At 39.1% G+C, this 24,663-nt stretch overlaps 1 protein-coding gene across 2 annotated transcripts; it reads left to right on the top strand.

The window, feature by feature from the left end:
- The first annotated feature begins 54 nt into the window (after positions 1–54).
- On the top strand, positions 55–23,745 carry NPL (N-acetylneuraminate pyruvate lyase). Of its 2 annotated transcripts, XM_070939271.1 has the most exons (12): positions 55–134; positions 2,172–2,265; positions 3,445–3,518; positions 9,386–9,473; positions 11,638–11,695; positions 12,173–12,248; positions 14,103–14,195; positions 15,108–15,256; positions 15,724–15,770; positions 19,992–20,076; positions 21,627–21,666; positions 23,389–23,745. In XM_070939271.1, the coding sequence occupies exons 2-12, from the start codon at positions 2,201–2,203 to the stop codon at positions 23,544–23,546; spliced, it is 933 nt and encodes a 310-aa protein (XP_070795372.1). In that variant the 5' UTR covers positions 55–134; positions 2,172–2,200; the 3' UTR covers positions 23,547–23,745. The 2 variants fall into 2 exon arrangements, with proteins under 2 accessions (XP_070795372.1, XP_070795373.1); XM_070939272.1 differs by lacking the exons at positions 21,627–21,666; positions 23,389–23,745 and having other exon boundaries at positions 15,721–15,770; positions 19,992–20,002.
- Positions 23,746–24,663: the final 918 nt, after the last annotated feature.

The raw sequence follows: 24,663 nt of genomic DNA on the forward strand, positions 1-24,663 counted from the left end.
TTTCCAAAAAGTGGGAGGGGGAAGAGAGAGAGAGGGGAAAAAACAGAGAGAAGGGCGGGGGCAGGAGACATCTCTTCTGCTTAATGTGATTTTGAAACCGGCGTTGGACAGCATTGATCCCGAATAGCTGAGTGGTAAGTTTATTGTGTATTGCATCTTTGGGAAGCATTGGCTTAACTTGGATTTGAAAGGAGAGTATGAGGATAGAACCATCTTTTGGGTGCAAAAAGATCTCAAAACACCCGCAAACAAAACCAAAACAAGAAAACAAAATGATGACAACTCAGATTGAGCAAGCGAAGCTAGTGACTGGTTAAACATCTGTGCTGTAGCTGATATTTTTCTTTTTGAATAGCTTTATTAAATTTCAAAATTAAACATTAAAATACAAACTAATATAAAAGGAAATCGGGACAAGTTAAAGGTGACAAGAAAAAAAAATCAAACAGCTATATAGTAGTGACCTCCGACTTTTGTTCAGTACTGAGACAATTATAATAATTATTTAAATAAATTTATTTTACATATATTATTTAAAGAATTTAAAGAACTATTTAGATAGTTCTTAAATTTAAACTATTTAAGTTAAATAAATTAAAATTTTGTTTTAAAAGTATTTAAAAATTAATAATAATGTAAATAATAATTTAAAATAATAATTTAAACTCTAAGATTAAATAGTGGCTCATCTATCTTTTACAAGAAGCACGTGAGGTTGAGTGTATGCAAAAGCATGGGCTTTGTATTCAGGGAAGGTAGCAGTCGTCTGAAAGTAGGTTTTCAAATAAGCTTAGAGAAATTTAAGAACTTTTTTTGTTTTTGCATAAAATGAAGACTTGGCTTCTGTCAAGGAAATTGGGTGTATTTGTGCCCATGTGAAACATTAATAGTCCAATGCCTTCATTTGGATGAAACTTACAAAATATTGGAGATTGCAATGAGTTTTACAAAATTCTTTCTCAGATTGTATGAGATAAAGTTCCACCTATCATATGTTGCTGCCTGTTATGTGTTCTGAGAAAAGCCTGATTAAATTAGTTTACTATAGCAATGATTCTACTCAATTACAAAATGTAAGAGATTACATTTTGAATTACCTTTGTTCTCTACAATTAACAGGAACACGTAATTCTAGCACTCCTTTATACATATAAAATAGCTCTAGGTTTAACCAAAGTAAATTATGCGATGAGTCCATGGAAGACAAATGCCAAATCTGATAGTAATATTGGGTAAATGCCCAAAAGAAAACTCTTGAGGCTCTTCATATGATGGGAGAGAGAAAAAAAATCTTGCTTTGTAAGCTGGAGAAAAAGCATAGGATGTGTTTTGGATTAGGACAAATTAAAATGTAACAACACCTAACAAAATTCATTGACCGGTTGTGAAATTTAACAGATTTTATATCCTCTTAATGAAGGTAATATTCCTGAAATTTATGGGTTTTTTAAATTATTATTAATTCCAATGCTAGTCAGGGAAAGAAAAAAAATGGTGATCTAAATTGAATTGATGGGTCTCTGGACCAGCCCAAAATCTAAACTAAACAGGTCCAAACTAAAACCACTGTTCATCAGTAGCAAGACTCTTGAATATCTTCCATTCATCTTCATTTATCAACCCAATTATCCCTTGCCAGATGGAGTCTGAACAATTGAATGGAGTTAACAGAGTGTTTCAATGTCCGGATGCCCTTCCTGTCACCAATGCGGAGTTTTGTTCAGCAGATATTCTCTGTGTGCCAAGATAAAGAAATATCTGCCTCTACCTAGGATCGAACTCACAACCTCCTGATTGCGAGGCAAGAGCTCTACCTCTAGGCCAAGGCACCACTTGAATATTCCTCTTAAATATCTTCCATTGCTCCAAGAATATTTTTCTGGCTCTGGTCATTCGGGGTCAGTCAGATCTAGTCAAGGTATAGCCTGAACATATTGTTGATGGCCTCAACATATTGCATTCTTTGTTATATGTTGTTGATGAAACTCCACAAAGCTGTTTGAGTCTAATGTTACTACAGGATTTGTGGCCAGAGCCCTATACCAGAAATAGTAAGCAATGTTCTTGGAAGATATTCACATATTTTTGTCCTGAACTTTGCCTTAAAGTTTTAGTATTAATAGAAATTACTCACTATTCGGTACTAATTTTTGTTTTTTTGCTTATTCCAGGCATTTCTTCTATATCTGACTATTGTTTCATGGCACTCCAGAAGAAACTACAGGGGCTGGTTGCGGCCACCATTACCCCAATGACTGAGGATGGGTAAATGTTTTATAGATGCTAAAAGCAATATTAGATCAGTTTTGTGGGCTCAGAAATTAATTTAAATGTACCATATTCAAACATCTTCAAATATAGGGGCAATGGCCTTCCAGATAGCAATAATTAACTAGTGCCTTGAGTCTTATCATATTTGTTTTTTTTGTTTTTGGAAGTATTTAACATGCCTGAATTGCCTGAAATACCTTTATTACACAAGTGGAATGTATACTTTGCAATTTTCCCTTCCTGTCTTCTACATTTGCTAAAATCCATTTTTCCTCTGCACCTTGCTTTTATCTTCCCTGTATTTAATAATTACTTTGGAAAGGATTATTGGGGCTTACATTGTGCATGTATATGTATCTCTATGTGTGACACTTATCAATATAGCTGGTTTTTTGAAAGGCTGGGTTAGGCATTGATTATCCTGGAGAAATTCTATATAAAAGTTGACATTGACTTGGTGGTACATCAATTTTCTCTATAACAAATACACCTGTCAGAGACTTTATCCAACTTTATCCATAACTGTTAAGGATGTAGATCACTCAATAACTCTTGTTTGGTAAACTTAAGAGCAGTTAGTGAACTATGGGGCTGCTGATGATACTGTGCAAGGATGAAGACACCCAAAATTAGCTTTACTTCCTCAGGCTATTGAATATAATGTGATGTCAGTTTTGTTTATGTGAAGAATAGTTTTGAGCAAATGTAGTAAATTTGGAATGAGAATGTATAGCACTGGGGGCAATGCCTTTGCCCTCTTTCATATTTTGGGGACAAAATCTGTCTCTAGCTGGGAATATTTGAGACCTTTTGTTCTTCATTGATCCTACCTGGATTTTAATAGGGAAAGGTGATGATGGAAATGCCTTTCTGTGTGTGCTAAAATTTGTTCCAAAGCAAAATCTTGAAAGTCAAATCAAAATTCAACTCTGTTTTGAACCACTTTCTGCTTGCTTTTATTAACTATTTTTTCCCCTTCATAAAATGTACTTTGGGGGAAGTAGTAGAAGCTGCTTATTCAATCTTATTCACTATTTGGTGCCAATGACAGAAGAGGGGGGGGGGGAAATCTGAAGCTCTGTCTCTTTAAGAAGTTTAGTTTGAAAGATGTTACTTGTAAAAGTTTTATAACTAGCTCCATCTGCTGTGTTCCTTTTTTTTTTTTCTGTTTAGAAACATCAATCTCTCTCTGATCAGCCGGTATGTGGATTACTTAATAAATCATCAAGGTGTCAAGAATGTATTTGGTAAGACATATATCATAACATGAAATTTTTCTTTTGAATAAAAAGAACAGCTTCTTGTTCAGAAATAGATACAGTATCAAATATGGATAACCAAGAAGAGATAACTATGAAAGGTGACTTATCCAGCATATGACCAAACAATACAAATTCAGTCCATTTGATTCCACTTTGTCCCTCTCTTGGTGTAAGTGGCTAATTAAACTAGTGGTATACTAACTAAGGTAAGTAAATTAATTACTAAATAAGCTAAATTTGGGATTATGTGTCCAAGAAAACTAGGATTTAAAAGCCCTCAACTGCCTTAGTTTAGCATCATTCCTTAAAAAGAAATAGGCTTACACCTAGCTTACAACTAGAGCAAGCAGGAGAGTAAATGGGAATGAAATTTGGAAGAGCTGATCTCTTCCAAATGCTTAGCTGATTCAAAGCAACTGTTTTGTGTTGGAGGGATGCTGTATTCACTTATTTGTTGAGCACATGATCTGAGGGGGAATGTCTTCTCAACTTGTGCTGACGTAACTGACCTCATAATTACCTAGCAAGAGGATGGACTTGCATTCCTTAGCCATTCAAGGTTTAGCTAGACCTCTGTAGAAAGAAGATGAACAACTCAGAACTAGTGGTTGGAATAAGGGTACAGGGGAATAAGCAGGAGAAATAGTTTTGTGAGAAAGATTAAGAGGAGAAGGAACCATTGCAGTGGTGGGTTTCAAATTTTTTTACTACCAGTTCTGTGGATGCAGCTTGGTGGGTGTGGCAGGGGAAGGATACTGCAAAATTCCCATTTTTTCCCAATCAGCTGGGACTTGGGAGGCAGAAAATAGTTGGGGGTGGGGCCAGTCAGAATTTTTACTACCGGTTCTCCAAACTACTCAAAATTTCCACTACCGGTTCTCCAGGACTGGTCAGAACCTGCTGAAACCCACCTCTGAACCTTTGCATCACAGGTGCACTGAAGCAGTAGCTGCTGTGATATATTTGAATGGCAAATATATGTCAGTTATACCTGTTAAATGGAATTTACTCCCCTTCTGAAGGAGAAGCTGAAAGGACTGGAGACCAGCCTTATTTAAGATTCATCAGGAAAAGTGATGGACATGTGGGTATTATACAAAGAGTTCTTTACAAAGGAATGAGATTGCCAAGAGGACGTGGCATATTTATTGATTGATTGATTGATTGATTGATTGATTGATTGATTCGATTTATATGCCCCCCTTTCTCCGGAGACTCAGGGCGGCTTACAATGTGTTAAGCAATAGCTGTCATACTTTTTGTATATACCTGCTTAGTAGGGCTTTCGCCCCCCCCCCAAGCGGTGTTCTTTTTTATACAAAGTCAGCTTATTGCCCCCACAATCCGGGTCCTCATTTTACCTACCTCGAAAGGATGGAAGGCTGAGTCAATCTTGAGCCTGGTGAGATTTGAACTTGCAGTAATTGCAGGCAGCTGGTGTTACTTAATAGCACTTTAGTCTGCTGCGCCACCAAGGCTCTTTATCAAGGAACAGAGGAGACAAGCCCCAGTGGAAGAGAAATGATGCTTCTGAGGTGTCAGATGATACCAAGCTGATTGCTAATTACATAGAAGATAAGAATCACAGTTCAAAATTACTTCAGTAGCTTGAACATTGTGCCAAATGGAACACAGTTTAAGGATCTGGGTATGTTGGCTTGCAGAAAAAGAGACTAAGTTAAACCACTAAACGATAGTGGTTTAACAATACCTAAAACACTGCTATATGCAAAATGTTCTCTACTGAAACCATGAGTAGAACAAAAAATAAAGGGCAGAAAAACTCAGGCTGAATATTAAGGAGCCCTGATAGCAGAGATGCTGAACAGTCTGCCAAGAACAATGATAAACAAACAATGTTTGTTTGTTGTAGGTATTTGGAAAGCTGCTCACTTAAAAGAATGGACTAGGTTTTACAAATACATAATTGACTCTAAAGTGTTGAACTGATAAATTGAAATATTTTATCTTAGATGGATTATCTCTACTGTCTTCAAATGTATTGATTACTGAAATTCTGAGATGTACCAATAAAGGAGAATATTTATAGCTCAGGGTTGAAATGAAGGATCCTTGGTGCTTTCTGAGCTTGCTTGTTTTCTTGTATGTAGACGTTTCATTACCCTAACTAGGTAGCATCATCAGTGCTAGTAAGTGACAGCTGTTTGCTGTCAGTTTATATTTTGGTGACTTATATTTTGGTGTGGGTGGGGGTGGTCTTAGACATTCTTTGGTTGGGCTGTTTACTGATGGCTCTTTGTCAATTTCTTGATTGGGGTATTGTTTACTTGATTGTTGGTCTGAAGTTAACTTTAGAGTTAATCTATACTGATCTGGTTGCTGAATACTGGTGGAGAGGTCCTGGAGTCTTTTTGTTCTCTTTTGGGCTGGTTGATTGTCTCTTTTGCAGAGTATAGATCAGTGGTGGCGAATCTATGGCATGCGTGCCAGAGGGGGCATTCAGAGCCCTCTCTGTGGGCACACACGCTGTAGCTCTAGCACAGAGTTCGCCAGAGTTCATTATTAGAAAGCCAGAGGAACGCGGGGTCAGGCTGCTCCCCTTTCCCTCTCCACACACGCCTGAGGACATTTCTTATATTGCCCGCCCCTCTGCTAACAGCCCAATGGGAGCGCTTCCTCCCTCCCCTGTCTGGGGTAAGGCGGGCAGCTCATATATGGCATGAGGGTGCGGTGCGGATGGCAGCCTGTTGAGTCTGTGGCGAAGGTGATTCCCGTGGTGGGATTGGAGAGGAGTTAGGTTGGAGGGGAGCATAGCTCACAGCGTGGTATAGCTGGAGGGGAGCGGAGCTGGAGGGAAGCAGAGCGCTCGGGCCACAGTGTGGGCTTTGCTGTGCCAGCCCTGCATGTGCCGCTAGCCCTGCCTTGTTGCCCACTGGAGGCTTATCTATAAGAATCTCACACAAAACACAAAACTAATTTTTATATAATCTTAAAGGTAAACCACAGAATTGCTTTCTCCAATCCTATTGGAAAAGAAGTGCATGCAGAATCAAAACATTTGAGAGAAAACTGCAGGTTTTTGAAAGAGACCTTGAAAGTGGGCAGCATGCACACAACAGCAAAAATCACATTAATTGTTCAAAAGCATGCCAAATGCAAACTTTTGCCTTTCAATAAAAAGTTGTTTGTATCATTGAAAGCTCTGTTATTATGTTTTTCTTTTAAGACAAAAGATGGTTAATGTATGAGTTGTTTTTTCTAAATTAAAAATTCAGTATTCCGGTTAAATTGCCCTTTTGGCACTTTGCGATAAATAAATGGGTTTTGGATTGCAGTTTGGGCACTCGGTCTCTAAAAGATTCGCCATCACTGGTATAGATGTTGTTAATGTCTATGTGTCTATTGATGGCTGATTTGTCAGAGTGCCAGGCTTCTAGAAACACCCTGGCATTTTTGGATTTGGCCTGGTCTAGTATTGTCACATTTTCCCAATTGAAAGTATGGTTTAATCTATCTATACGTTGTGAAATTAAAGAATTTTCATCATGTCTTCTGACTGCCAGTTGGTGTTCATGGATGCATTCTGGCAGTCTTCTGCCCATTTGTCCTACATAGTGGTTGTTGCAGTTCTTACATTGTATGTTGTAGATAACTTCTATTTTTCTCCTGGGGTTGCTGGGTTTTTTGGTTTGCTTAGGGTGTTTTGAAGGGCTTTCGTTGGCTTGTGTGCTTCACTGATTCCATGAGGTTGTAGTAGCCTGTTGGTGGTTTCTGAGATATTCTTGATGTATGGTAGTGTAATTCTTTTTAGGGTTTGTGTTGGTTGTGCAGTATTCGGTTAAGTGGTCAGGGACGTTTTGATAAAGTTGTGTGGGTATCCATTTTGCTGGAATGTGTTGTATAGATGCTCCATTTCCTTTTCTGCTGTTCTGGGTTGCTGCAGCCCAGTTTGGGCTCGTTTAAATAAAATTCTTATATAGCTTCTCTTGTGAGAGGTTGGGTTGTTGCTTTGGTAGTAGAGCACCTAGTTAGGATGGGTGGTTTTTCTGTAGACTTAATGGAATGTTGGCTTCCTCTTGTGAGATGCCCAAGCTTTTTTGTTAATTTTTTTGCAATGTAGGGGTCGCTGATAGAGATATGATTGGGTGGAGGGGTATGCCAGGTTTGCATATTTGGAGGCATACATAGAAATGTGGGAGGATGGGTCTGCTGCTTCTCATCCACCACTAGGTTTCTGAGGGCTGCTTTGTCTTCTGTTGTAAATTGATTCTCTTTCTGTCTTCTTCCAATGTGTAGAATGATCTTTGTCTAATGTTTTCTGGGATCTCTGTGACACGTTTGGTGGTTTTAAATGTCCCTTCTAGGGCTGCAAAAAATTATAGGTGATTGGTATCATCTCTATTATAGTTGAGTCCTTTTTGTAGAATCCTGTGTTCTGCCTGGATAGTGGGCGGTTGAACTTGTTGGCCACCCATTCAAGTTCTGATGTTTCTTTGGTTCTGGAATTGAGTTTCAGGAGTTTGCTTTGCAGTTTGGTTTTTCTTTTCTCAGCATGTTTCTGGGATGCATTCATGATGGTGGTAGCCAGTCTCTCCATGTGCTCTGGTGAGAAGGTCTGTTCCAACTATTCTTTGAAGTTTGCTATGGTGAGCAGATTTTTGTTTAATCTGAGATGTGTGCCTATGACCATGAGCCATATCATTTTTTGCCCACTTTCTTGGGCTATTTTCAGTCCAGCTGTGCAGTTGATTGGAGGTTTGTACCTGACACTGAGAGGTGAGGACATGCAGTCGGAGGTGTGTATGTGCAAGAAGAAAAATTGTTCTTTGGTGGAAGTGTGCCTGCAGGCAAATTTTTCCCATTTGCGTGCTGTCTGAAGCCATTTGACGCCCTAATTTTTGTATTATATTGGTGTTCACAGGGATGTAGGTTTCTTTGTCCTCCCTTATTTCTTTTGCTTTTTGTAGGCGTTGTGCTCTGGCCATAATCACCTTGGTTCTGCCTTTGTCTGTCTATCTTTGCAAAAGAGACAATCAACCAGCCCAAAAGAGAACAAAAAGATGCCAACACTTATCCACCAGTAATCAGAACCCAGATCAGCATAGATTAACTCCAAGGTTAACTTCAGACCAAGGATCAAGTAAGCAATACCTCAATCAAGAAACTGCCAAAGAGCCATCAGCAAACAGCCCAACCAAAGAATCCCTAAGACCACCACCACAGACAGGCAAGACACCAGAATATAAACTGACAGCAAACAGCAGTCCTTACTACGGTAGCACTGATGATATTACATAGTTAGGGTGATGAAATGTCTGCAAGAAAACAAGCAAGCTCAGAGAGCACCAAGGACACTTCATTCTGAGATGTAGCTCGGAACTCCCAAGTATCTGACACATTTGATGGACAATAGTGAGAAAGGCTTCCTACACAACCAACAAAACTTGGGAGTAAATAGTAAAACCATCACAAATTAGAAATAAATGCATGTAAGTTGTAGATGTACTGAACTGAAAAAATATTTAGTTTTCTCAATATTAAGAAAATGCCTGTCATCTTTGCTTGGTTTTTCCATTTTGATTTTTCTAGTTGGTTTAGTTTTAATTGCTCCTGCTGGTTTGAATGACAAAACAGTTCTGAATAATTTTGCTGTATTTTTATTTCCAAACATGTCTGTTGTGATTGTTCCCAAATAAAACTTTTTTTAATCTGCCACCTTTTGAGGGATGTGGCCGAGTGAACTCTAGGGAGATGCCACCATTAGGTTTTGATATTTACAACCACATTAGATGCTTTGGAGGGAATGAAATGTAACACTTCTTTTAACTTTTTTTGTGAAACACTTTATGTTCTATCTTTTTATATGTCAAATGTATATATTTTAACAATAGTAAATGGAACAACAGGAGAAGGTCTATCCCTAAGCATTCAGGAGAGAAAACAGCTGGCAGAGGAATGGGTGACTCAAGGCAAAGATAAGTAAGTAATTTTTGTGGCAAAGGTTGCAGTGTTTTCTATGAAATTGTTGCCTAACTAAGCAAAAACACTAGATTGTGAAATCTGCATTCTCCAATTGCTGCTGTTGCTTTGGGGGGGGGGTGTTAAATGCCAGTGAGTGAGATTGTTTTCACAGAACATTGCAGATGTGATTGTTTATAATAAGTTAATTCTTACTTGCAAATTCTCTGCTTCTTCCTGTTGTTGAGCAAAGAGGAAAAATAGGAAGTGATTACTATGACAGTTTTTGTCAACCTGATTCATTTCAAAACTCCTGGACCTCACTGTTTATAATTCCTGATGGTTTGCTATGCAACTGTCAATTAAGTTCAACACATCTGGAAGAAACCAGATTGGATACATTGAATTAGTTATACCTGCCTTATTTTGTCTCAAGCAGAAGATGGGCAGATGCACAGGTTTAGCCATCTGTTAGAATTATCTTTTTCACCTACCAGTTTTCACTGCCTGGTCAGGAGAAACAATAGCAATTAGCATTGCTGTCACATGATGTATCGCAAAACTTTTCCTTTGTGGAGCTGGGGTGGGCGTGGCCTGCGTGTGACACATCCAGCCCATGGGCCACCAGTTTGACACCCCTGGCTTAGACCTTAGACTTATATACTGCTTCACAGTGCTTTATAGCCTTCTGTAAGTAGTTTACAGAGTCAGCATATTACCCCCAACAATCTGGGTTCTCATTTTACTGACCTTGGAAGGATGGAAGGCTGAGTCAACCTTGAGCCAGGTAGGATAGGCAGACTAGGCAGAAGAAAAGAAAATTCTCCACTCATTAGATCTGCAACCCTATCTCCAGTGTGGAGGCCAACATCAGCTGGAATGATAAAATAACTGACACCCTGAATTGATAGGAGTAATTTTAAGCTACCGCAGTTATGGATTAACAATAAGATGAAGGTAACATCATAGGAACAGGTTAGAAAGAACAAGAGATACCAACCCATGTCCATACAATGGTTAGATAGTAGTAGGGAAAATCCATAAATACCTGGCAATGAAAATAGCAATAGCACAACTTATATACCGCTTCATAGTGCTTTACAGCCCTTTCTAAGTGGTTTACAATGTCAGCATATTGCCCCCAACAAAATGATCAGGAGCTGGTAGAAAAAGATTCTGAAGTTTTGAAGTTAGTAATATAAACGCCTTTTCAAGGAAAAGCTCTCAACTCTTAACAGTTACAAAATAATTAGAGGTTTGACTTTTTTCACTTAATATGTAGTTTTAGATAAATTGTTCTAGACACTTGCATATAAGATTATATGATGTAATTGAAATTACTCCCTTTTTTGAAGATGTGTAAAATACAAGTAGTCCTTAACTTATAACCATTCACTTAGTGACTGTTTGAAATTACAACAGCATTGAAAAAATGACTTATGACCATTTTTCATACTTATGACCATTGTAGCATTCCCCATGGTCATGTGATCCAAATTTGCACCCTTGGCAATTGGCATGCATTATAGCAGTTGCACTGCCCCAAGGTCATGTGATCATTATTTGTAACCTTCCCAGCCGGTTTCAACAAGCAAAGTCAATAGGGAAAGCCAGATTTGCTTAACAACTGTTAAGTAACAATTGCAGTGATGCACTTAACAACAGTGTCAAAAAAGGTTGTACAATGGGGCACTACTCACTTAACTGTCTTGCTTAGCAATGGAAGTTTTGAGCTCAATTGTGGTTGTAAGTTGAGGATCATTCACATTGCCTCCAAATTTTGAAATTTAGACTTGATGCAATGAGATGACTATAGAGAGTGAAGCCAAGGTATCAGCCAAGGCTGTCGGCATGGTGTTTTTTTTTTAATAAAACGGGCATGTCCAGAGGCTTGATAAATCCATTTAAACGCATCTCCTCTTCAGCAGTGGCTGTAACAATGGGGCTAAGGGATATTTGCATTTCATATAAGGGGACATAGCTCTTCCTCCTCCTCCAACTCTTCCCACATAAGATTGCTAAAATGTGACTTTATCAGTGATAGACAGCAGGGTCATATAACACACAAAGCAAGATAATATTGTGAAATAAGTAATCATCAGTTTAATTATCACCACCACCATGCCTTGATAATCTCGGCCTGTCATCAATTTTTTTTTTTTTAAAAAAATTCCTTTCCCTACAGGCTGGATCATGTAATAATTCATGTTGGATCACTGAACTTACCTGAATCCAAGGAACTGGTGAGTGTGTCTGTTTATGCACTTTTCTCTTTGTCCGTGCTTTGATTTTTGCACAGCAGAATACCGAGAGCAAGGAGAAAACTTTTCCAAACAGGAGGCATTATTCCCAAATATGGTCTGAGAAATCAAAAAGGGAGCCAATTTCATTATCGCCATAGTTGTTGGCCTTTCCAGGTAAAACCAGATAGGAAACATGATTAGATGAACTAGTTCTACTTAAGGCTTTATTAACAGAATTTTGTAAGTTTAAAGGTACAATACTCCCCTAGCATTTTTGACTGCCTCATCAATCAGGGTGGGTTCTTCCTAAATTATTTCTTCTTGTGACTGTTAAGCCACTGAGAAGCTTATACAGTCTGACATCAGCAGGTCCTGTTGTCATACTAACTGTTTAGCATTACTCATTTTCAACATTATTTATTTCACAATAGTCATATAAATATTTCTTTTCAGTTCATTTCCTTTCTTCATTTCCAGGCCAAGCACGCAGCTCAGATAGGAGCGGATGGCATATCGGTCATTTCCCCTTTTTTCTTCAAACAGGTGAATAAAGGTGAATAGATCATTACATTGTATCAAATTGTTTTCCCTACTTGTCAGCTAAGTTTCATAAACGCATAAGCGTGTAAATCAAAGTAAGATGGGCAATCTTTTGGTTAGAAGTTTGGCTCATATTAAAGATTCTGCAAATGTTTTGAATTGAAAACTGCACTATTATTCAGAGGAAGCTCCAAGCTCTGCAGAGAAAGCTGTTTGGGAGTTCATAAGCTGCTCACAGCTGTGATAAAATATCGGAAATGGTAGCGGTTTTTGCAAAACCAGCTCTTTAGCTGACTGCTGTTTCCAACCTATAATTTTCCCTCCAGGTTCTTCAAAATGCACACAGACAGAACTGTGTGTTTTTTGGTGAGAGTGTAGAAAAAAGATGAATATAGCATTGCATGCAGATGATATATGAACAGCCCGTATCTTGTGAAATCTTAGCAGCCAGATGCGGTTTACAGAAAAGAAGAAATAGATTTTTGGAATCCTTGTTGCTTCCTTGATGATAAAAGGCAAAATGAGCATGCTGGGTTTCTGCAAATTAGAGTGATTTACACAGAAAAGTCCAGCTTTTATAATTCTATTCCTTTCATTTCAAACTGGCTAAAGAAGATTCTATGAGAATCTTGCTTGGAAAGAATTACTTTTTGTTTCAGGCATCTACTAAAGAGCCTGCCAAGGGATGAACATTCAAGGAAAAGCTGAAACTTTTTCTGTTCTTATTCATCCTAGACACATGCCTGAATATTTACAAGCAGTGAAGATACATTTGGTTTAATTGAGGGTGTCCAACCTTTTGGCTTGCCTGGGCCATATTGAGCAAAGAGGAATTGTCTTGGGCTACATATAAAATATATAATATACAAATAGTTCTCATTTAGTGACTGTTAAAAGTTACAATGACACTGAAAAAAAGTGTCTTATGGCCATTTTTCACACTGATGACTGTTGCAGGATCAAAATACAGATGCTTGGCAACTGGTTCATATTTATGACTGTTGCAGAGTCCCAGGATCATGTGATCATCTTTTGTGACCTTCTGACAAAGTCAATAGGGAAGCCAGATTCACTGTTACTAACTTAGCTGCAAAGATTCACTTAATAACTGTGGCAAAAAGGTTGTAAAATGGGGAGAAACTCAATAACTGTCTCACTTAGCAATAGAAATTTTGAACTCATTTGTGGTTTTCAGTCGAGGACTACTGCCTGTAGTTTTATAATATAAAATCATATAATAATGTTAATATAATATATAATATAATAATGTTAAAAGTTTATGATCTTGTGGCGTTGGGTTACTAGATTTCCAGAACCCCATGGGGCCTGTGGGCCACAGGTTGGACATGCCTGGTCTAATGGTTAAGGTAACAGGCCAGAAGCCAAGAGACTGTGAGTTCTAGACCTCAGCATGAAAGTTGGCTGTATGACTTTGGACCAGTCACTCAGTCTCTCAGCCCATAACATGAGGCTCAAGCATCAAGCCAGTCAGTCAATTCTTGTCACAACTAATGGATCAACATTTGATCTGAAAAAAGCAGACCTTGTGCACTTGTGGGAAAATGCTAAGAAGAAGAAAAAAAGAAACCACTGTTTAAAGTAATTAATATGAATTCAACAGCTAAAATCTTCAGTTTTGACAACCCAGTGCCCTTCGAAAGGGCTGGAGTGAGGTTCCATCAATCTTTTCCAGCATAGCCATGGCAGTTCTGCCTGGATGATGATAAAATAACCAAAATGTGTAAAATTGAAGAACACTATCCAAATGAAAGCCCAGAGTAATGCTTTTCCTTTTGCTTTCTCCATTTTCAGCTATATATTTTTCAATTATTCTATGTTCCACATTGCTTCCCTTGTCCTACTTTAGATGAATTGGTTGCCTTCTTCCGGGATGTTGCATCTCAAGCTCCTAATATCCCATTCTATTATTATCACATTCCTCCAATCACTGGCATTAAATGTAAGTGCTACAAATGCAGAAATACAGTTTATTTCAAAATAACTTTGGTTATACGCAGTTCTGTTTTATTTATTCAGTTTACGTTTTAAATTTCCGTAATTCATTTTCACTGTCTTGAATTTTTAAACCATGTCTAAGTAATCTTCCTTTAAGGCTGCTACTCTATGCTTGTTTTCTTCCAAAGAAACTTTCTTGAACACACTAGTATTGGTTTATTGGTAAAGACAGAGAATAAGACACTTCAAAATAATGTAGTACAGGTAGTCCTCAACTTACAACAATTCATTTAATGACTGTTCAAAGTTACAAAGGCACTGAAAAAAGGGACTTAAGACCATTTTTCACACTTATGACCGTTGCGGCATCCCCATAGTCATATGATCAAAATTCAGACGCTTGGCAACTGACTCATATTTATGACCGTTGCAGTGTCCCAGGGTCATGTGCTTATCTTTTGTGACCTTCTGACGAGCAAAATCAGTGGGGAAGCCAGATTCACTTAACAACCATGTTACTAACCTTACAACTGCAGAGATTCAACTGTGGCAAGAATGGTCATAAAATGGAACAAAACTCACTTAACAAATGTCTCACTTTTAACAACAGAAATTTTGGACTCAATTGTGGTCGTAAGTTGAGGACTACCTGTAGTCAAGTCAGGCCCAAATATCTTAATTGGGAGTGGTTTTAAATAAATATCTGGAAGATGCCACATTGCAAAAACCTAGTCTAAGAAAAACTTCCCACTTTTAATAACTACTCTTGGCTTTGTTGAATAGAATTGCAACACAGTATACATGTATGATAATTAAGTTTATTTTTAGTTTATTATTGCAATGATGCAACAGTAATAATGACTCTTACTTGATCAGACTTGAACTCTTGGTTTACTGCAAATCTCTTTTTGTACAGTTTGTGCTGAAGAATTACTAGCTAGTATGAAAGAGCAGATTCCCACCTTTAAGGGGGTGAAGTTCAGTGACAGAGACCTCCTGGATTTGAGGCAATGCCTGCAAAAAAGTGAACAAGACAATTTTGTATTTATGTATGGTGTGGATGAGGTAAGGGTTTTATATAGAATGTTGTCAATTATAGTGGACACAAGGTGGCTTCTTCTGAGAATACAACGAAATAGAGTTGTATTCTGAATGCTGAATATTCCTAGTGCTTTCCTTGACCAAAATATAATATATTTTAATGAAGATGCATGCTCTACTTGGCGAGAGCCCTTGTCTTTGACTGGTTTGGGTGTAAAAGCTGAAATCTGTTGAGTAGAGCAATCCTGAGAGAGAATGGAAAATCAATAGAAGGAGGGAATGAATAGCTGGATGGGCTGTCCAGGGAAATAGACGGGGATGGGAAATAATTGCCATCTTGCCAGAGGACCTTTGTATGTCAAAAACAACATGACTATATTATTACTGAATGGTGTAGAACTATGTCAGTTACAAATGGTTTTACTGGAATACTTCTGTTGGCTGCAGTAATGTGTAAATAAAACCTACCATTTTTCTTTCTTACTAAGTAGCAACTGCTGAGTGCACTGGTGATAGGAGCAAATGGGGCAGTTGGAAGGTAAGTTGTCTTTTGTACATGAGCGAAGGGCCTTTATGAATTGGGTGCTATATCTTCTGTAGAGGATCGCCACAGGCAACGTGCTGAGTCCAACTCACTGCGGGACAAGAGTTACACTAATATCAAAGAAATGGTGCAACAGAATCATTAAAGAAAGGATATAAAAGGAGGGACAGAATGAAATGTGAATGGCGAACATTAAAATATTTTTAAAATTTATTTTAAATAATTAAATAGAATTTTTAAATTGTCTCATGGTGAGTTGGCTATGGCAAGCTGGATGTGGCAAGATGTCCCATTCCCTTCTGTAGAACAGTCTTTCCCAAATGAATGCGTATTAAGGTGTGCTTGAACTGTAACTAAACTTCCTAACCAACTTTATTCTAATTATCAGCCAGCATTTTTTTCCCAGATCTTTTGAGACATTAATTAAAAGCACCCATCTTGAGAACTATATTCTCAGAATTGTTTAGCCCTTAAGAATTAAATATTAAGAAAAATCCTTCTGAGTCCTATTAGATAAGCCCCAAGTCTCATTGCAATTCTGATACATTTAAGGGCCAATTAATACAACTGATGGTGAATAATATTGCATTGGTGTAATTAATAACGGCATGTGAATTATTACCATACTTATTACTGAGACATATGTATAAATGTGAGAACTAGCATAATGTTACTTATACTTTTGAACAGTGTCTAAACATTAACTTTTGAAGTCTAAGCTGTTCAGGCATGGTTTGAAGCACTCAAGAGCCAATCTTCTGTTTCTTGAATGTTTCCATTTGTACACATTCAGTTTTCACATATAGATGCTAAAACTTATAAACAGAATTCCTACTTTCTCTACCTGTGAGTGTTGGTAGTTTGTGGTATGCCTATTGTTTGGGTCATATCAGCAATGAAGGGGGCAAAAATGTGATTTAGGTGATTTAACCACATAGCACTTAACCATGCTGGTAATTTTGAGATAATTTTTACAATCAGAATTACTCCCTTCTATATAAGAAAAGACAATACTTTTAATTTGAGCCATTCTATATTAGATTTTGAATTAAAACACACATGAAGAACTCATTGCTCATCTCTTCTGTAGTTTGAATTGGATCAATTAAGTTGTAATTGAAATGTGAATATCTTTGTTCCTTTTGTATAACTGCACAAATGTCACAGGAGTCCATTAGATAAATATTTTGGTCCGTGATGGCGAACCTATGGCACGTGTGCCACAGGTGGCACGCAGAGCCCTTTATGTCGGCACGCCAGCTGTCGCCCCAGCCCAGGTCCACCGCACATGTGCGCACCTCCCATCAGCCAGTTGGTCTTCCGGTCTCTGCTGCGCATGCACGGAGGCAGGGCCTTCCCCGATCTCTGCAGGTTCTACCTCTGCAGATGCTTCTCCGTGGCAGGAAAGCAGGAGAAAGCTAGCACGCGATGGGGGGAGAAACTGCAAAGATCTGAGGAGGCACGGAAGGCAGGAGACACTCAATCGGGGGAGAAACTTTGGAGATCGTGGAAGGTAGGAAAAAGCTAGGATTCCATGGGGGAGAAACTTTGGAGATCGCGGAAGGTAGGAAAAAGCTAGGATTCCATGGGGGAGAAACTTTGGAGATCGCGGAAGGTAGGAAAAAGCTAGGATTCCATGGGGGAGAAACTTTGGAGATCGCGGAAGGCAGGAAAAAGCTAGGATTCCATGGGGGAGAAACTTTGGAGATCGCGGAAGGCAGGAGAAAGCTAGGATTCCATGGGGGAGAAACTTTGGAGATCGCGGAAGGCAGGAGAAAGCTAGGATTCCATGGGGGAGAAACTTTGGAGATGGTGGAAGGCAGGAGAAAGCTAGGATTCCATGGGGGAGAAACTTTGGAGATCGTGTGTCGGCTCCTGTTTTTTCCAGCTGCCAAGTGCTCATTTAGAGAAGAGGAGCTGGGGAAGAAGGCAAGGCGCAGAGCCGGTAGGCAGGTGTCGGGGAAGCGTTGAGGGCAGCATACGCATCTGGGATGCCCCTCTTTGGGCTTTCCACTTAGGTGGCGATAGGTGCAGCCAGTCCCTGTCCACCACCTGCTCGACCTGCAGCTCCCAGTGGGAAGGAGCCCAGGCAAGCCGCGCGCCATACTGTCTCACCAGGGAACGGGCCGGTACCTAGTTGTCCTCTGGTAAGAGGTATGCCGTCCCACTTGGAAAAAATGGGGGAGGCGCATTGGGGAGGGCACGCGTGCGCAGTGTGGGCGCATGTGTAGAGGGAGCGTGGGGGGTGTCGTGCACACATGCGTAAATGGGGGCGCACATTGCATTATGGGTTCCGGCATGCGGGAGCGCGATAGCGCTCGCGCGCTCAGACTTTTGGCACCCAATGCCAAAAAGGTTCGCCATCACTGATTTAGGTCTAGGCTATTAGGGATGACTGGTGGGTGACTCTTTGACCTGTCCTAACTGAAGAACCTGTTTCTTCCTGTTTGTATCTGCTTCCCTATGTGTGAAGCCAGCTGTAACGTTTTAAATACTTAAATAATAAGTAACAAGGCTTTCCTCCTCTCTCCCCACCCCAAGTACTTATGAACCAGCTAATTTTCTTCTTTTCTTGATTGTTGATTGTTAGACTGTTTCACTCTGGAATATGCATGTATACACATTTTTAAAATTTGAGGGGAAATGCTTTCCCAAACTCCAATGTGAATGGAACAATCTGCCATTAAAATTAATTGGGGGTTGGAAGGAATATTGTTTTTAAAAAGGAAGGTTGAAGAGACACACTTTTGCTTGTATGAAAGGGTGCTAAGCAAAGGATTCCACATTTTTTAATAACAATTCCATGAAAACGTAGACTTCTGATCATTTCTAAAATTTGATATCCCTTATACAGGGTGCACGGTGGCTCAGCGGCTAAGACGCTGAGCTTGTCGATCAGGTTGACAGTTCAGGTGTTCGAATCCCTAGTGCCACATAACGGGGTGAGCTCCCGTTACTTGTCCCAGCTTCTGCCAACCTTGTTCGAAAGCACATAAAAAATGCAAGTAGAAAAATAGGGACCACTTTGGTGGGAAGGTAACAGCGCTCCGTGCGCCTTTGGCATTGAGACATGCCACCCACACGACCACAGAGACATCTTCGGACGGTGCTGGCTCTTCGGCTTAGAAACGGAGATGAGCACCACTCCTAGAGCCGGAAACGACTAGCACCCATGTGCAGGGGAACCTTTACCTATACGGTTGGACATCCAGCTTCTGCACTGGAATAATACTGGTACACTGTTTGCTTTGCTCTAATTGCAATTGCAGATAGTTCTTGCTTAATGTCAATTTGTTCAGTGACCATTTGAAGTTTTGACAGTGCTGAATGAAAGGACTTCCTACCAGTCCTTCAGGTTCCAGTCATTGCAGTACCCCTGCAGGCACATGAACAAAATCTGGGCCCATGTAGGCCCATCCACATTTATGACTGTCTTTTGACTGACTGCCACCAGCCCTCCCCATGGCCTGATCCTACTACACTTCCTGCTGCACTGTGCACCATTATTGTTCTGGCCGAGGCCTTTTTTCATGCAAGTACAGTTGTGATTTTTCTTGTGCCTTGCCAAGGGCATCCATTCATAGGCCAGCCAGGGGTTCCATTCGCATCCTAGTCAGGGTCTTCCTTCCTGAAAGAAGCTTGGCATATGAAAGAAGACCCCAACTGCCCTGGCACAAAAGGAGAACCCAACCTTCCTTCACATGCTTGTCTTCTTTTGTGAAAGAAGGCCTGGTTGGAGCACAAAAGGAGGCCCTGGGCACAGTGCAAGAGAAGTAAAGACTGCACCAGTGTTTTTTTTAAAAAAAAGGCAGCATGAAAGAATCCCCCAGCCAGTACAGTAGTGATGCCTGGTGCACCAGGCAAGGGTCAAAGGTGGCAGCAGGTATGTGGGTGGCAGATGGGTGAAGTTCAAGAGTTGGCAGAGGAGGCAGTCCCTTACTTTATCAAGGCTTGGGGCTGTAAGGGAGCAAGCTTGGAAAATGGTTTGGATCAGGGTATATCTCACCTAATAGACAATGGGATTTGGTTAACAACAGCAATGGATTGCTGGGATTGTGGTCACTAAGCAGTGCAGTCACATCATGTTGCATTTTATAACTACAACACTTAGCAGTGGAAATTCTGGTCTCAAATATTGTTGTTAACCAACGACTGCCTGCTTGTGTAGACAAGTCTTGAATGCTTTAATTTACTTTTCTCTCTTTTTTTTAACAGTACATATAACTATCTGGGCAAGGTTCATAACTTAATACTGGAAGCTTTTGCCTCTGGAGATTTGAATACAGCACAAAAATATGAGGTATGATGTTTCTGGCTGAAAAGTAAGTTTTAAGGTCAAACTTAACCTCTGATGAATTACATGGATCCATTCATGTTAGTTTTATTTACTAATATGAAAGTGGTTTGCCATTGCTGCCTTCTGGATTTTTGTTGTTGTTACTTTTCACTTTAGCTTAGAACCTGGGATCTCCCACTGGTGTCCTACCCAAGTAGGACATTAACATAAACAAGTAAACTTAACAGATCACATAATTAGATCCCTCTGTGTGTGTGTTTGTGTGTTTGTGTGTGCGCGCATGTATGCACATGTGTATGTGTCTGACTAAAGCCAATTGCAAGTTGCTTCTTGTTTGCTATAATTACCACTGGGAGTCCGGCATCATGTAAATTTAATAAATTTAACTAAATTAAAAATTAAACCATAGCATGTATTACAGTCCTTTGAATGTATTATGAAATTGAAAGAGTGGAATTGATTCAGAAATATTATACAAATTAGAAGAGAGTGGAACAATGTTTGGATGAATTAATAGAAAGAGAGAGAAAATGACAAGACAATGGCAACAGACTTCAAGCATTCCTAAGCAATTTCCTAAATTAGATTACTGCTGATGGGAACATATCAGGTTGTTCAGACCTCCATAAGAGGTCTGAATCTGAAAAGAAAAATGCTCTAAAATGTCCCCCCTTTCTCATTTATAGAAATTAGTGTGAAATGGCATAATAGAATGTAACTCTTTCAGCCCCATTAGTCCTCTGGGATCCAATATATCAATACAAATCTTGGATAATTTTGCCTGAAGTGAATATTTAAAACATTTGAATGTCATCTGTGTAATGATATCTTGCTTAGTATGCTCAGGTAGATCCCTCTGCTATTATTTTCTGAAATAACATGTCCAAACAGGAACTAAAGTGCAATATAATGATTATATGCTCATTATCCTCCCCAGAAGGCTTTTATGACTAATAGCCTCAAAAGCAACTGAAAATTCCAGAATTAACAGTCATATTTGCTCTTGATAAGGTCTTCTAGATGTGATCCAATCAGTGTCCATTTCAAAACCGTACCTAAAACCAGATTAAAATAGAATCAGGTAATTAGTGTCATAAAAGAGAATCTGGAATATAACAACAGTTCTGTGTAATGAATCAGATAAATGTTAGCCTATATAGGTCTTTTGAATCCCAGAATTGTTCTTACATTCTTATCATTCATACTGGCCAACAAAAACAAGAGAGATACAGTATTTTCCCTTTTGTGCCCCCCCCCCGTTAACACCTTATTCTCCATGAATTATTTTAAAGTAATTTTGACAACTTCCAAGTTGACAACTATAGACTTAAGTGTACATTGTGTGAAGAATTTATATAGGAACTACTCAATCCAACTGCCTTGTTACAAAAGAATATATTTAAGTAACCTTTAGCTATTACAATAGTTGCTTCAGAAACTTTTTCCTGGTTGTTTCCATCAAGACAATTGGGACAGACCCACAGCTGTGTATTGGATTTGAATATAATACTGACTGCATTAAATGAATAATAATAATACTTTGTTTCTCTTAGTTCTGCATTCAGGAGTTCTTAGGCTTTCTCATTTCACTAGGTAAGTACTTCAATAATTTAACCCATTTGCTAAATAGCTCGTTAACATTGACTGAATGCTTCTCAGTTTTCCCTAAATAGTTTCTATCTCCCAGAAGTTCAGTTCTGTAGAATTCCATTCAAGCATGTTTCATTCATTTCTTTTACAAATTGCCCTTCATATTTTCTTCTACTGGTAGTCCTCGCCTAATAGTAATTGGGCCTGGCAACTCCATTGTTAAGCAATGTGATCTTAAAGTGCAATATCACATAATAGTGCTGCTTAGCAACAATTCCAGCAGTCCCCAATTACTGTTGTAAAGCAAATCACTACATTATTAAGCAAGGACCTCATGTGACCACATCTTTTGATTTCCTGCTGGCTTCCCCATTGATTTTGCTTGAGGTAAGCTGACAGGAAAGTTCACAAATCGCAATCACACGACTGTGGGGCATTGTAAAGGTTAGAAATCTGGGCTGGTTGCTGAGTGTCCAGATCAGGATCACATGACTGCTGGGGGGGGGAAGGGCAGGCTTCTAGGAATGGTTCTAAGTACTATTCATTCAGCACTGTCATAAGTTTAATCAGTCACTGAATGAGTGGTCATTAATCAAGGGCCACTGTGGTTCTAGATTTCTTGTTTTCTGTTTATTCAGACACTCCTTTTCCAACTGCATTTTTAAGGATTGTGTAGCTATTGCAATCTGAAGCATGTAAACGGTCAACTGATCCTTAAAGAAACCATATGTTTTGCTAGGATCACATAGTAACCATTTACTTCCAGGCAGTAAAGTTACACCTATTCCCACTTCCTTAACTCTAGCCCAGATAAAAGTGTGCTTTCTTTAGGAGCCATTGACAGGTTCAATGATTGTACCCATCCTAGATTTGAAACATCTCTTATACTTTGAATCTGAATCCCTATCTTTTTCATTTTAGTAGAGGTTCTCTTTGACCTACAACCATTCATTCAGTGACGACTCAAACTTTCCATCAATGCTGAATGAATGGTGGGTTACAACCAGAGTTCTGGCTATCCCAGTACAACCACAGTCACGTGATTGTGATCAGTTATTTACGTTGCAACTTATGACTGGTTGTGATTGCTATCTGCAACCTTCCTTACTAACTTCCCTACAAAGCTGGCAGGAAAGGTCACAGGTCACTAGGGTATCTTCCACCATGCACCTTCCTCTAGTTTCTCTATACCTAAATCATGCTAGTCTTATGCACTCCCTCACATCCTCCCTGAACCTTCACTGTACCTCCTTTCTTGCACAGCTCTGCACACCCTCCACAACTCTCACTGCACCACCCTCATGTACCGTCCCCAACCCAGACTGCACCTTTCATGCTCCCCTTCACACGCCCTCCCCAACCTGCACTGACCCACCATTGCAATTCTCTCACACACTTCCCCTTCTGGCAGAAGCAACTTGCCTGTCTGCTGGCCAGCGACTTGCAGCTTTCTGCCAACTTCCCCCTTGACTTTGGTCATGAGAAGCCTGTGGGAAGTTGCCTCGCCTAACAACTCTGTGATTTGGATAAAGAAAGCAAGCAGAGTTGCAAGGATTGCCATTGCTAAGCAATGTGGTTGCGTTTTATGACTGCATTGCTTAGCCATGGAAATTCCAGTCCTAACTGGAAGTCGAGGACTATCTGTATTACATTAACACATCACTAAAAAACTATCAATTGATATGCTATAGTATGTTAACTGAATGATTTTTGCACTTTGGGCAGGCTTTGGTGTTCCACAAATCAAAGCAGTCATGACATTATTTTCCGGGATACCGATGGGCCCACCACGACTTCCACTTTCACCTGTCTCTGATGACTTCATTGTTAAAGTAAAAACCAAACTGGAAAAGCTGAATATGTGTCTCTCTGGTTCAGGTTAAACCTCATGGTGGTCTTAAAAGAATATCCATATAATTTGATAAACAGGTAACTTAAAATGTAGTATTTGAAATACTTGAGGATTGCACCATTTTCATGAGGTTTCATGAATTTAGCCTGGACTACTTCTTATCCAGAATGATCTGGCCTTGTTTGTGTGGAAGATGATACCTGCTTCTAGTCTGCCAATGCTGTGAAATTTTCCAGGGGAAAGAAAATAACTTTGAAATAGGAGGATCTTGTTTCCAACAAATAAAGAAGTCTTATCTCCTGAAATTTTTCTGCAATCTTAGAGAGCATGGCACAATTTAAGCAACTGATTTATTTCTTATTACTTTCATATCTTGAAGCAATATGTAGCATTCAAAGCTCTGCATTTATAGAACCCAAACTCTAGAAGTCTTTTACATTTACTCTTGAAATTTGCATACTGTTGAAAACTTGAAATAGGAACATGTTCAACTGGAATTATGAATTGTAATTAACAAGTGTTTTCTAGCTTTTTTAAAAAAAAACAAGCACCATTTTTTAAATAATGAAAGAGTAACCAAAAAAAAGGAATAAAGCTAACTACACACTCTAGAAGGCTGAACAACAAATATTATTTAAAAAAGAAATAACCTGGGATTTCATCTCAATTTATCTAGGATACATGCATTCATCTTTACAAAGAAGTAAATCATGAAATGGAACTTATTCTCAGCATGATGTTTTGAGCCTTATGTTTTTGTTTACTACCACGCTTTTTAACCATAGGCAGCCTATGAAATAAGTATTCGCCTCAAAGTATATTATAATATTGCAGGAAAAGGGGAGGATTGTTATACTAGCCTTGGATGACACTGTTTTGATGTGAAAATGAGTAAAGCAGGCATTTCCTTGATCAAATTGAAATTCTAACTATTAGAAGTTTTCTAGGGTCAGGAATGATAAAGGAGACTACACTTCATGGAAAGAAATTTATTTCCATCTGATAAAATCCTGAGTATCACCTCTAAGCTACCAAATCTATCCCAATTAATTATGGGAGTTGTAGTTCAAATAAATGGATGAAACAGTAGCAGATACTATCATTTTATGCAGTTCTTAAAAGGTAATAAGATCTTGAATTTAAAACAA

The sequence above is a fragment of the Pituophis catenifer genome, unplaced genomic scaffold (genome assembly GCF_029215685.1).
Source record: "Pituophis catenifer annectens isolate HBS135680 unplaced genomic scaffold, rPitCat1.0.hap2 SCAF_3, whole genome shotgun sequence".
NCBI lineage: Eukaryota > Metazoa > Chordata > Lepidosauria > Squamata > Colubridae > Pituophis > Pituophis catenifer.